This window comes from Cyprinodon variegatus, unplaced genomic scaffold, assembly GCF_000732505.1.
Source record: "Cyprinodon variegatus isolate N-32 unplaced genomic scaffold, C_variegatus-1.0 Scaffold49, whole genome shotgun sequence".
Taxonomy (NCBI): Eukaryota; Metazoa; Chordata; class Actinopteri; order Cyprinodontiformes; family Cyprinodontidae; genus Cyprinodon; species Cyprinodon variegatus.
This window is the reverse complement of record NW_015150502.1, coordinates 1,524,764-1,538,509: the sequence shown is the minus strand read 5'-3', so window position 1 is coordinate 1,538,509 and position 13,746 is coordinate 1,524,764. Positions and strand designations below refer to the sequence as shown.

The following is a 13,746-nucleotide window of genomic DNA, read 5'->3' as shown; positions in this document are numbered from 1 at the left end:
AGAGAGACAGAGGGGAGGGCAGGGGTGGAGGAGGTGGTGGTGGAGGGATTGGACTTGCAGAGTGAACACAATCAGCCCTCTGTTTTCATAAGACTTGTGGTATGTGAGAGCAGAAACAAATGTGTTTAATTTAGGCTCCTTTTTTTTTTTCCTGTTTCGTTTGCCTTCTCTGCTACACCCACTTATGCCCACCTCAGTTTTTCAAAACTCACTTCTTTCCTTCAAGTTGCTTCATTACCTCTCTTTCCTCTTAGGAGTTACCAAAAAAAGAAAAAAGGAATAATCGCCCACTGTGCCCAGTCAGAAAAAAAATACACACTTTTAGCAGACATACTTAAGTGGAATCTTTGAGGGCGGAGGTAAATATTTATCTGGTAGTTCTATAAAAGAAAGGATGATTTTATATCTTCTGCTGCGCATTTAGAATCATCGAGGCCTTCTTTCGGGCTTCAGGGACGTGTTACAGCCTCCCTAAATGCCTTGGCAGGAAAGGGTTGTGTTATACTGGCAACTCGCGCCGTCTCCAGCCAGTTTTGTGTTCGGCCATAAATGAAAAATCCAGGTCTCACCCGTGTGTCACTGGCGTAGACTTTGACACACACATTTGATATTCTAAGTTGAGCTTTACTGTAAACATCCCGCCGAGCGCTGGTAACCACCTCCAGCTCTGGAGTCAATTATGCAGACGTTTACGGCTGGGAGTTTCAATGAAACGAGGCTACTCCCTTAACAATAAAAGAAGAAGTTGTGTTCCTGCGTGACTGGCTAAACAATGCAACAGGACACTGGATAGGGGACAGCATCTTTGACATTTGGAGGTGTAGCTTGTCCTGACACTAGATCGTAGTGACATTATTTTGAAGGGAAGAGGGGGGAGTAAGGTATAGGAAACCACATTACTGAGTTTACCTAATTGACTCAAATAGCTTCTCGCCCTCTTCTCTGTCTTTATGAGATGGCCCTGCTCTTACCAGATGCATAATTATTTTCTCCTGCGTCTAATTACGCTGCAAGCTTTTTTATGTGACCTGCTGTTGTGCTCGGCTTTACAAAATTACTCACTTATTCCTGAATGTAACCCTGGCCTCCTTTAACCGTTTGATTGAAACTACCTGAGAGGCAACGAGACAGAGAGGGGATAAACTGCAAGCCAAATGCAGGGAAGCTATTAACTTTTTTAAAAGGGAAAATAAAGTGAAAGAACCTGAATGCCTAAGTTGCAGAAATACAAACGCCTTCCTAAAGCTGCAGCGTCACCAGATTAGAATGTTAAAGAAGCGAGAGTGGAGTTTATAACAGCCTTGTCTTCTGGTGATGCTGTTTTATTACTGAAACAGCACTAAAATTGAGCCAAGGACTTTTCAAATAAATCGCCAATGCTGGATATTTTTCCCTTGGACTTAATACACATGAGAAGCTCATATGACAGCCTTACTTTTACACACCGTATACTTTATCGGTGATTCTCAAACTCCGATCTGGATCTGGACCGAACTCCTTCTAGGCTACATCGAACTGAGACACAATGAGCCGCTTTAGCACCAGTCATTAAGCTATACAGTGTTTAAAGCAAAGTGTGCACTTAATAAAGAAGTGGAACAATGCAGTCGTTATGTTTTAAGTTATGATGTTTATGAGTTTAACTGGAACCACAAATAAAACTGAGCTGAATCATAAACAAAGCTTATCAAAACTGAGAGTAGAGGAGCTTTTTTCATCAAAATTTCTCTCTCTTCTAAATTTGCTTTTTGGAAAAGGGTTGTTAGAGCACAGATGTCTGTAACTATATCCTTTTAAAAGGCTGATAGGGAAATAGATTTTTAAGACAGTATATTTAATAGGTTAGCTAATAGGGCAATTTTTAAGAGTCATATAAAAATATAAAGTTCTCCCTAATATTTTTCAGGATTAATTTATTTCTTAACTTTTGAACCTTTAGCTATAATATACAGGTTTTAAGGTTAGGTCGTATCATAGGTTTAAGAATGTGTTTACTTCATAAAAGGGGTGCACAAATACAACTGTTATTCTGCTTTTTTGGTGACTTTAATGTTTCTCATTTCATTGTGTTTTATAGGTTAAAAGTTTTTTTAAGAAAAAAAAACAGCAGAAAATGGGAATTGGGAAAAAATTGGAACAGATGTCTTATAGCCTTCATTTTCTGTTTTATAAACCTGTTTCTAGTTCTTCTTTGCTTCTACAACCTCCTTTTAACCACTTTTTAATAATGTTTGGCTGCCAAAGCATTAAATTAATGACTTGGATCATTTCTAGATAAATATTCCCTAAAATTAAGATTTCCTTTTCAAGATTTGTAGCATCTTAGACTTATTAACAGCTTTATGCATAATGGGCCCTTTCTTTGGCTTGTAATCTGTAACAAATATATTGAAACGGCTTTGCTCATTACTTGTTTTAAGACTTTGAGCCTTTATTCATGAATCTGTTTGGACCTTTGAACAAGAACATTTAGAACCCCAGGTCTAAATGAGAGCATCTTTCTGTTTAGAGAAAGAGACTACAGAAATGTGGACGCGTTGAGGCATCCTGGAAACCTTGCAGGAGCCTTGACGCCGTCTTGTTCGGACCTCCCCTGCGCTGCCGCCCCTCTCCGTTGCCCTCTCTCCCTCTTTGCGCTAATAGTTCTTTTGTGTACAAGAGCATGTTAAGAGGCCAATGAGCCTGGCCTTAATAGGGCCACGTCGCCATAGAAACCACAGCACTCTGGATGTCTGACCTTTGACCCAGTTTTTTCTGCGGCCCGTGAATGAGAGCGCAGGGACAAACCAAACGGGTCACAATGGAGGCCCCGGCAGAGCGAGGGAGTGCTCCTGTCATAGTCACTTAACTTCATTCCTCTACGGGCTAATGGACACTTCAGACGTGCTCCTCCATAAGCGCCGTGCTAAATTTCCAGCGCAGCATCACGGGTTAATACGATGTAAAACCGAGAGAAGAGGCTTTAAATGCAATTTGAGCGATAAGCAGACACAGGGGGGGTGGCTAATCGTATCTTTTCTCATGAGTGATTGATTGGACCACAGATAAATGTAGTCAGATGAAAGTCATCTGCACTGATTTCATTAAACGGAAGAAAATCTGTGTAGCCTTTTCAGATATAGATAACAATACTTCCTCACTTCCACTAAGGAGTAACACTGGGTTAAATGTTTTATTTAATGTGTAATTAATAAATACCTTATATTCCCCATTAGGAGAATGACCGTGTTGCATGTTGCTGGTCTTACCAGCTGAGCCGCTTGTCATTTCCCCATCGATTACACACTAATTAGCACAAAGACTGTCGTGGTTTGCTTAAGAATTGTTAGTGTAATTGCTTCTAATGTCGGCAAACAATGGGACTCAATTCAAGCTCTGAGACAAGGTGGGACCTCTACTTATCACTTTGGCTTTGTCCTGTAATCTTTTAATTGTGTTTCGTGCATACATCAGGTCGAGGTGTCAATGGCCCGGTGAGAGCAGGTGATCTCTGCAGAGCAAACCCGGGAGGAGCTTGCATGCAGGGGGCCCGACAGGGTTATTGTCTGAAGTTTGCAGGGGATGGTAATTAACACCTCAGCCAAACAGCAAGCTGTGTGGCCCCATTTGTTTTCTGTAAGGGGGAAGGAGGGGGTTAAAAGAAAACAATGGGGAGGGGCTCTCCACTCAGTAGGTGAGTGACATTATCTGCTGGAGCGATCTGCACAGGCATTCATGCTGCTCTGCTGTTTACCATGAGCAAGGCAAGGCCACGTCTGCTCTGGTACTTTTTATTTACTCCCTTTATTTGTTTTTTGCTCCTAATTGATGAACTAATCTTATTTGGTTCATCATGCAAATGAGGTCGGGTAATAATTGCAGGGTTCCTGCTTTTATTATCAGTCATTAAAAGTAGGGAAAAGTTTTTTTTAGATCAGGATATGTATGAAGACAAGGATAAAACCTGTTTATCTGTTAGCAATCTGTAATTGATATCAGACCTCTTGATGTGTGTAAAAGGTGCAGATTTCTTACCCTGTAATAAGTATTACAGCCGTCTGATTTTCTGTGCATGTTCTTAAACTTCCTTTTAGTCACCGAACTTTTCATTGCATCCTCAGCGCGGCCCCTCAAGTCGTCAGATAGTTTCTAGCAAACTTTGGGATCCTTTTTCTCTATCTTTGGCAGACGTTCTGACTTAGTTTGACAGCAAATGTCCGGGACATCTGTCTCCTCTCCGTGCTCTGATGTCGGCCTGCAGTATGGCACCGCAAACACTTCAGAGATGACAAAGACACTTGGCCGTGTTTTTTCCCTCCCGCTCTGCGAGAGCAATGTAACAATTAGAACCCGGCTCTGGCAGGCCGCATGCCCCAGAGCATATGTTGCATTCTCTCTGTTCAAAAAACCAAAAAGGGCTCCAGTGTGGCTCGTTGGAAAAATTTCGGTGGCATCACTGCCACCTTTGTCGCATCTGGGCCTCTTATAAAACTAGCACATTCTACTGATGTCTATTCTGAGCGTTGGTGGCAGCAGGGAAAGCTGGAAGACAATTAGAGAGCGACGAAAATGGATCAACTAAAGTTCTCTTCAGATTCTGTTTTCTTTCAGTTCTCCATCCGAGCACATTTACAAGAGTTTCCAGGTCCCATGCTGAAACAAGCATAGCTATGGGCCCTCACCATATGTCTGTATTTACTTCTAATAAAACAAGGCCATGTGTGAAGCATTAGCTGAATGCCCTGCAGTTGGGCTGATATTACTTTATCTAAGTTTCAATCTCTCACAAACATCTAATATCACTTAAGCCTTGGCATAGCTATTTCAAAAATCCAGATTTTATTGTTCTTACTTTTTTTCCAACAGTTTTCTGCAGTAAAATAGCTGAGAAAGTTTTTTTTTTAATGGTATAGCTCACAATTCTTCGCCTTTTGTTTCCTGAAACAACTCAGGCAACCTTCCCACCCCCTTTCTGCCTCTCATGTCCCAGCGAGTGGAGTCCGGACAGCAGCTAATGTGACAGTGTGCGACTGCTGTTACCTCGCACGATGTTTCAGGGTACTGTGTGTGTGAACAGTCACTACACAGGGCACACTGGCAATTAGAAGCAAAAGTAGGTGCTCAGGAAAAAAAAAAGCGCCCGGGGGCATGTTCCATAGACCTGGCAGAAGCTGTCAAATACGGGATGGGATCGGGTGGGAGAGCTGGGGTGGGCACGGGCGGTCCAAACCGAAACGCTCGCAGTGGCGCTTGTTTCACTGGAGGAAAGGTTTGTGATTGACATAGATTAGACAGTGAAAACGGCATTGTTTTGAATTCTCTCTCCAGAGAGTAGCATTCATTAGGCGCCATGCACAGAGCAGAGCAAAGTTTCAATGGAGAGCTAGCAGCCTTTAAAAGCGACTTTCTCCTGACAGTTGTATGGACTCGGGCCCATTAGCTGGAGCCTACGATTCAGCCTTGAGCAGTATAGTGAAAATGAAGAGGGCTGATGTCAACTCCAAGAATTCCCCTCCTTTTTTTTTCCAAGGGAAAAGGGACCCCCTTCCCCCTGCTTTGGTGCTGTGTTGGACCCCAGCTGTCAGGAAACAATACCCTCTGCCTGCTCCGACAAACTCATTCCTGAAAATGTTTTTTTTTCTTCTTCTTCTCCTTCCCTCCCCTCTCCTCTCCTCTCCGTTTCCTCCCTCTTACTATAATGTCTTTTCCATTTTTAACCCACAGTCACCCAACCTTCCTTCCTCTTTACAAATCCGGAGTGACGAATGGAGTTTTAAAAATCCAGACCTGAATGTGCGACTCCTCCAGTTTGCTTGTTTGTCGTCATTTATCCTGCACGGTTCTGAAAAGAAGACAAAGCTTTGCAAAGATTCTTAGGCCAGATTTGCCTTTTCAGTTTTTTTTTTCCCCCAAGTGTCAGATGCTATTTATTTTCTGTTATCATTTATCAGATTTGTGCAAAGGGTGTGGGCTAAACTGTCTATGCGGAGGAATTCACACGTACAATCCTACATAGCCTTCGATGGCAAAGTTCAAAGAGCGGGATTCCGAAACAGAACGTAGAAACAAACGTTGAAAGTAGCATTTTTTAGTCTCTTAAAGGGTATTGAAAAGGAAATCTATGAAAGATAAATTATCTCAATTCCTTTCTTTTCCATTTTTTCATGATAGTTGAGCTTCTCTGCTTCACTGTATTCGCAGTCCATCCATCCATCCCTCCTTAAATAATCTGGGTTTAGGAAAGTCTGTCATTAAGAAAGGAAAAATGTACAGGAACCCAAAGGGATTCTCCCTCTAGGGAGGATTTATAGCTGAAATACAAACTTTGAAACCAATGAAACCAATGATACCTTTGCATTTCTGCTCGACAAGGACCTAGATGAGCCAAACATTGTCGTTTATTAATTTAAAATTATACCAGATAGAGAAGCGTGACAAGTTGCTGTATCCGGTGTTTGAACTGATTTACAAACCAGATGTTTGCTGTGTTTTTGGAGCAACAGATTCAGGCTATCTGCATTGCTGAAGCACATATATGAAAGCAAATCACTGTTTAACTTCTAAATACCAAAAAAGAAACAGATAGAAGAAACATTTTCTTCTAATTCACAATTGATCATAACAGCTCCATAAGGAGCGACTGTCCCAAATGGACCGGTGGTTGTAAACTTTCTGTGACAAGTGACAAAATCAGGGAGAAGCAGCAGAAACACAAGGCTCTTTATGATGGCTTTCACACATGTAAGAATTATGGTGATAGTGGAGAAGGAGGAGGGGGCTGCGTTTGGGTCAAAAGGCCAAACGAATTGGACAGGCGGACAGTCAGGGAGCGAGCTCAGAGCGTTCAGCTCAGCCTCTCGTAGGTCTGGAGATGGGGCTTCCTTCCAGCTGTCTCTTCCCACCCTCGCAGCAATGGGCGCCCACAGCTGGCCTCTTGTTTTTCCTTGACAAACTGCAATTTCACAGTCGCTCACCAGTCCGCTGCGTTCACATCAGTCTTCCTGCCAGAAACTCCCTGCCTTGACTCCAGCAGCTATGTGGGTCTTGTACAGGTGTTCAGCCTCGGCCTCTGGGGCTTTGACGCCATTCTTGTCATTTCTCACGGAGAAGACGAGACGCATATTCGTACATGAGTGTTTGACTCCCATATTCACACACAGATGCAAAAGTAATCACACCCTATTTAGCATATTTGTGTTGCTAAATCTTATTTTCCAATAAAAATCAGAAGATGGCATGCTTTTATATTTTAACTCCGATGAACCTAAATAGCATCTACTGCAATAGTTGAAGTCTGTATTATGCAGACCATAATGCATGCTGTTAAAGCTACAGAGAACCTTAAAAAAGAGTTTGGTTTTAATACAGTATCTCAAATTTTAAATGTCTCAGAGGTCAGAGGTCAATCCAAAACTGAAGAACTAAAGAGGAAAAGGTCCAAGAACTCTCCTGTCAGGATGCGTTGGTTCAGCTAAGCTAAGCAGCCTGATAGCAGTCAGAAGGCTTCATGGTCTATAGCAGGGGTCCCAAACAGGTTCCAGAAAGGGCCGTGTAGCTGCAGGTTTTCTTTCCAAGCAATGTCACACCAGACTCCATTCATCTCATCAAGTCATCATGTTGAGATTGCACTCAGTTCATGAAATTATTTGAGTCTGGTGTGCCATTGCTTGGTTGGAAAGAAAACCTGCAGCTACAAGACCCTTTCTGGCACCAGTTTGAGACCCCTTGTCTACAGAGAGCCTAAGCTCAGGTCTGCCTTCTATGGAAGATTGGCTAAAAGAGAGATGTTTCTGAGGAGGTTACGAGAAATGTTCCTACATGATAAACTAACAATTCATAGCACTTGAAACACACAATGCCAGCACTGAAACGTAGCTGTGTCATCATGGTTCTGACCTGGAAAGCTGAATAAATTTGAATGTTAAACTTTGTTTTGAAACCTACAGAAGCAGGCTTGTTGTCCTTTAACTTGACTGTTAAACACTATTTCGTGTTTGCCCATCACCTAAAATACCCCAAAATATGCTTTTGAATGTAATGTGACGAAGGTGAAAAAAAAAAGAAAGTATATTGATTTAAATGACATGTGGCTTTTATTTGAATCTGTTCATTGTCTTTTTTATTAAGGATTTAGTTTTGGATGAAATGCAGTAAATGTGAGACTGTTAACCTGTCCTTTTCTCGTTCCAACAGTACCTGCAGATGAAATGGCCTCTCTTGGACGTCCCCGGCTCCGCAGGAATAAAAGATTCCCGTTCTCCCACACCAGGACATTTAGTGAGTAGAGACTTGTTGAAAAACTGTTCAAACCAAAACAGGAAACATAAGAAAAAATTGAATAATTGGATTTAGCACAAGATTCTGTGTTCTTTATACAGCATGAACAAATTCTTTTTTAAGAGGGTTTGATTCTGAAATGCAAATAAGCTGCTTGACATGTCGGATTAAAGGCAGAGGCTTCACCATTAAAATTCACACTCCATTAAACGTTTAGATTCTGATATTTTTTGTTCCTTCACGACGCTCCCTGCAGTCGACGCTGCACTGAACATTAACCCAATTATCAAACAAATCATGTAAACGTTTTGGGGAAATCCATTTACTGCAGTGCATTAGAAAATGCTTTAATCAAACTATAACCATAACATGGTTATATACAGTAATGAAGTTACAGAGTGCATGTAGACCTACTGGTTCCCATTAATCCCAGCCTCTCAGTGCGACCCGCAGGCCAGCTGCTGGGATGACTGTCTGTCTTCACCGCAATAACTCAGTCTCCCTCATAAATCTCCGGAGCCTGATGCGCCTTGCCATTCCTGAACTTTCCCACACAGGTGTGAACGAGTCATCACCCCGTCTCGCTCTGGTTAGACAATGCGGGGCCTTAGCAGACCTGTTTGGTTTGTGGCTTTCGCTGAGGGACGTGTGTTTTGGATTGGAAATGTGCGATAACATTGAGCCTAGAGAACATCTAGCTGACATCTCACCTGCGTGATTACATCAGGGCTCTTTTCTACTCCAGGAAGTTATTCTAATAAACATCCACTGCATGCATCCCTCAGAAGACAAAAAAAAAGGAGAAAGAGAGAGACATGGTGAGCTAGCCCCTCGGCCCTCTATGTCCTCACTGCTTGTGCTTGCTGAGTTTGCGGTTTATCCACTGGCTCTGATTGGAAAGATGAATATTACAAAGTCCTCATTGAGAGCAGTCAGTGGGAAACAGCGAGCGGGACATGGGAATCCATCTGATTTATATCTCGATGCAAACCAATTAGGATATTTCATTGGAATAAAGGCTGACCTGATAGTGACCTTGTTATTGTTGCACAGTCAGTGGCATGTAGCCGACATGTATCCTAATGAAATATCCACATCCACATTATAGAAAGAGAAAATTAAAAAGAAAAGTATCTGGTTCATTTTAATTCCCTCAAGTGTTGCTACTAGTTTTATGTCCTCGATGACATCTAACCACCAAATTCAGAATGTGGGGAATGAAATTATTTTATATGAGAAATGTTTCTCCAAAGCTCCCCGGAGGCTGGGTTTGATTTGCATTTAAAGAGGCAGGTTTCCATTTAGCTGTTTCATCACCAGTAGGTGATTTAAAGGAAGTATTGTTCTTACCTAACCTGCTCAGGAACCTAGAGCCCCCTGCACTCCTGAAAAGTCTAGAAATAATATGGGTTTGTTGATATGACCATTGATAATATGTCCAGACTTACTAACTTAAAATAAGTTAACACAGCTAAATATTAGACTTAGACAAACTTTGTTGTCATTTTGTGTACGAAATTTCATTTTGTACAGCTCAAAGGCGTATTGATATGGTTAGATTGATGCAGAGACTGTGACAGGATTTAATCTTTTCAGCTTTTTTCTGTTTTTTTCATTTTATCAAATTTTTTCCGCAGTTTTTCCATTTTTTTTTTCACATAAAAAATATTACCCCCATCACTTATTCTCTGTTTTAGGGCTGAGACAATTTATGAGATTAATCGTTATTTATCGATTATTGAAATAATCGTCAACTATTTTAGTAATTGATTAATTTTTAAATGGAGTATAGGGACTCTAAAATGTGCCTTTAGCTGACAGAGCGACTCACTTAGAGCAGTAATTATATCAAAATTAAACAAATTTTTATGCAGAAATTTTGCATTTATGTTAAAAAAACTTTTTTGTATGTCAATATGCTCTATCTAGAATGCCTAAAGTGGTAAAGCTTTATTATCACTTGGTTTCAAAAAGTCTTCTTTAAGAACCTTTTGCTGTTTGATTATTAATCGATTAATCGCAAAAATAATCGACAGATTAATCGATTTACAAAATAATAATAAAAAAGTTGCAGCCCTACTCTGTTTTTGTAATGCTTTATCTATCCCAAACTGAATTAAGACAACATCTATTTTCTTTAAAAGCTGTTATTTAAGCACATATCAGATTTTTTTATGAAGCAAATTTGTTATATGTGTCTGAGGACATGTGAGCAGTTTCTGTAAAACATGGTTTTCTGTTTCATGAAAATATGAGTGAATTTACCAGAATATTAGCAGCGTTGATGTTCTGAATATTTAATTCAATGTCATGTTTTTGAGTTTAGAATTTTGTTAAAATCTGATAAAAAGAAACTTAAAACGTGACTCTGTGTAACCGGTTGAACTGGATGCAGTGTTGTCATGCAGACGTGCATCTGACCCAGAGATAATGCGATTGTCTCAGTTGTCATTTGACTTTTTTTTTTGTTAAACTAAAGTGTAAAAAGTAGGGAAACTAACAGATTGATCCGCTGAATTACAATAGAAAATTCATTATCTAGCGAGTAGTGTTCAGGCGTCTTCAGCTAATGTGGGAAAGAAAGCCCTAATTCTGGGTGCAGTGTACTCTGGGCACAGAGGTTGGAGAGTGTGACACCCCCTGCGTCCCCCACCCTCCACCCACACACCATCTCTGGGCCAGGTGCCCACATGCCCCTCTGGTGCGCTGCTGCTGTCAGGGAGCCAGGATGATTATGTGCTCATTACTCCAGCCGAGGAAGGAAGAGAAAGACTGAGTGAGGGGTAGGATGGGGGGCTGGGAGGAGACCAGCAGGCTGCCTCCCCAGGCCTGCAGACTCCCCAGACCCCCAACACGGCACTAATGAGAGCAGGGGGAGTGGATGGGTGCACACAGGGGGCCAGGGATTAATGCCCAGCGCCAGGAGGAGCCGCGGAGAGAGGAGCGGGGACTCCTGAAGCTGACCTGCCCTCCTGCAGTGAAGCGTGTGTAAAATCTACTATTGTTAAAGTATTTTTTCGTCACAAAGGACGGGCGAGGTTTGGTTTATCTGTTGAGACCTGCATGCAGGAGGGAACGTATCACATCGTCTCTCAGCATGTCAGCTATTCATGTTGGCGAGTCATCCATGTGGGCTTCCAGTCAGACAGACAGAAGAAGTATTCAGGAAACAAATCTAATACATTTTCTCCTGACTTCATTTTATAAATAAATCTACATGCAGGGTTACATTTTTATATTACATTGGAAACCAGTGGGGGGATTTTTAAATAAATAAAAAAAAATCCTGTTAAATAAAAAAAGCAGAAAAAGTCCACGGCCTGTCCTGTCGCTGTGCAGATTGGGCCCATAAGGCCTGTATGCTAATACCTGCTCGCTCCTGGCCTGAGATCTTCAATTATTCAACAGACAGGTTTGTTTAGCATGCAGTTGGTATTGCTTTTGCCAGTGGTGAAGGTGGGCCGAGAGGACTGGGAGGACAGGGATGAGCCTTTCAATGATGGCGACTGATCCCGCCATGCATACACAAACCTGTGTGTCCTTATACAGGCATAGACACCCAGAATCCAGCCCAATATCTGCTCCCGGGTCCAGTGTTTCTTCATGAATAATCAATTGAGGACCTGAAGGGGGGGGGGGTCTTGTCAGCCGACCAGTGTCCACCTGTGAGGAGAGAGTAAAAAAGCAGGAAAAAATGTGTTATAATCCTCATCCTCCTTAAATTCCCAGTTATTATCAGTGACGGCTGATGATGCTGAGGCTGCATAGTTCTGTCTCTGAGGTCGCTCTGTACCGCCGTGTCTCATTATGGGCTACATTGCCTTGTGCTGTTATCGTGGATTAAAAGGAGCTGTGAGTCTCTAATGAGGTAGAGGGGAGCAGAGTGTCGACATGGCGCTCAAATTTGGCCTGATCTACACCTGACAGGAGCAGAAGAATCCCTCTCTTTGTTTTTAATATTGTGTCAGTGTCTGGAGCCATCAGGACACGGAGGAGCCGCGTCCTGTCAGCGCGCCGTGTCATTTAGTCACAGAAGTGTATAAATGAACTTAGGAGGGAAGATTCAGTACAGCATTCCAGGGATACTTCATATGTCTCCCCTCTGTCTCGAGCTGCTGGGGCTGTGTGACATTTTTAAGCACAGATTTTAAATAAAGCCGTGTTTTCTTTAATCCCTCAGAAATAATTAAAAGTGCGCTCACTTTCGACCCAATTTTATCTCTAACAGACCTTTTGACTGGGGGCCCAGTGAGAATCTTTCTCATTTCGCATTAGCCTGTGAGCACCCGGGATCCATCATGAAATCAAAGGCTTTAGGAGGGCTGGACTGAATACTGATCTGAGGTCTGCAGTCCTGCTGGGCTGCTGCAGAGACAAGATCCTCTTCAAAAACGTGTTAGGGAACAGAAGCTTTGATTCCTGTCAGTTTCTGTGGAGGAACAGACCCAGATTGCACAAGGTGCTTTTTATAAGCGGTATATTTAAAAAAAAATGCTCATGTTTGGTGAAGGCATGGTGGCTATTAAACAAATTAAAGTATTTATCACTTTATTTACTCAAAAATTAAAAACAAAACTTCATAACAGTCAAATTTATTTTATCTAGTAAAAATATTCACAGTAATTCCTTCTTAAAACAGCACTTGTTTATTGATAATTATGGCTGATGCTCCTTTAGTTTACAAGAATACTTTTTTGGTTTCCTTTCAAATCGGCATGTTAACAACAACAGGTGGGAGAGGGGCAGCACTCTGTAACTTTATGCAAGTCTATCATCTTATGGGCTATCATTCAAGTCTGGGTTGAACTTTTTCTGCTTTCCTAATTTTGTGCCAAAATGCCATTAAAAATGGTGAATAAATTTGATCGTAAACTAGAGACAATCCAATTCCACCCAGTCTCATTAAAAGTAATGTGCAATAACTTTTTAGCATGTTTACTTGAGTCCTGTTTACTACCAGTATTTAGCTGGTTAGGTAACAGCCAATGATTCACAGAAATTTAGAATAATTTGTTTCTTGTCAGTCACTCTTTCACTAGTTATTATTTTACTAACTGGAATCTAAAATGTTGCAGCTAAATGGAGGCTTTTTGTATGCTTTTCAACTTTATGGTCAGCAACCTCGGAAAGGAACTCCTACATTACTTCCTCTTTTTTTTCAAAATAAGAGTCTCAAGGAAGGAACCTCATGCTTGAAGCAGCTTCTTACACATCTGGAGCTTAAAGTACAAATTCAGACCTACTTCACATTATATGTTGACAGCTAATTTGTAAACGTTCCCCTTACTTTTGCCTCTTAAAATAATATTTTTTTTATTTTGGAACTCTTCCTGTTGCAAAAAACGACAGTTGGCAAGCTATAAACGGCCTGTTTGTTATGCAGCCATCTGCAGGATGTAGCTGAGATTTAAGCTAAAATGTTTGACCAGCATTTTACCCTTGTGCTACTGCATACATATATATATATATATATATATATATATATATATA

The 13,746-nt window shown here is 41.3% G+C and overlaps 1 protein-coding gene across 3 annotated transcripts in view; it reads left to right on the top strand.

Moving 5' to 3' along the window:
- LOC107082304 (transcription factor 7-like 1-A) overlaps window positions 1-13,746 on the top strand; it is a 44,487-nt gene that overhangs the window by 15,742 nt on the left and 14,999 nt on the right. For all 3 annotated transcript variants that reach the window (XM_015370903.1, XM_015370904.1, XM_015370905.1), the window contains exon 4: window positions 8,173-8,256. In XM_015370903.1, coding sequence (XP_015226389.1) covers window positions 8,173-8,256 — 84 coding nt within the window. The remainder of the gene's footprint in view (window positions 1-8,172; window positions 8,257-13,746) is intronic.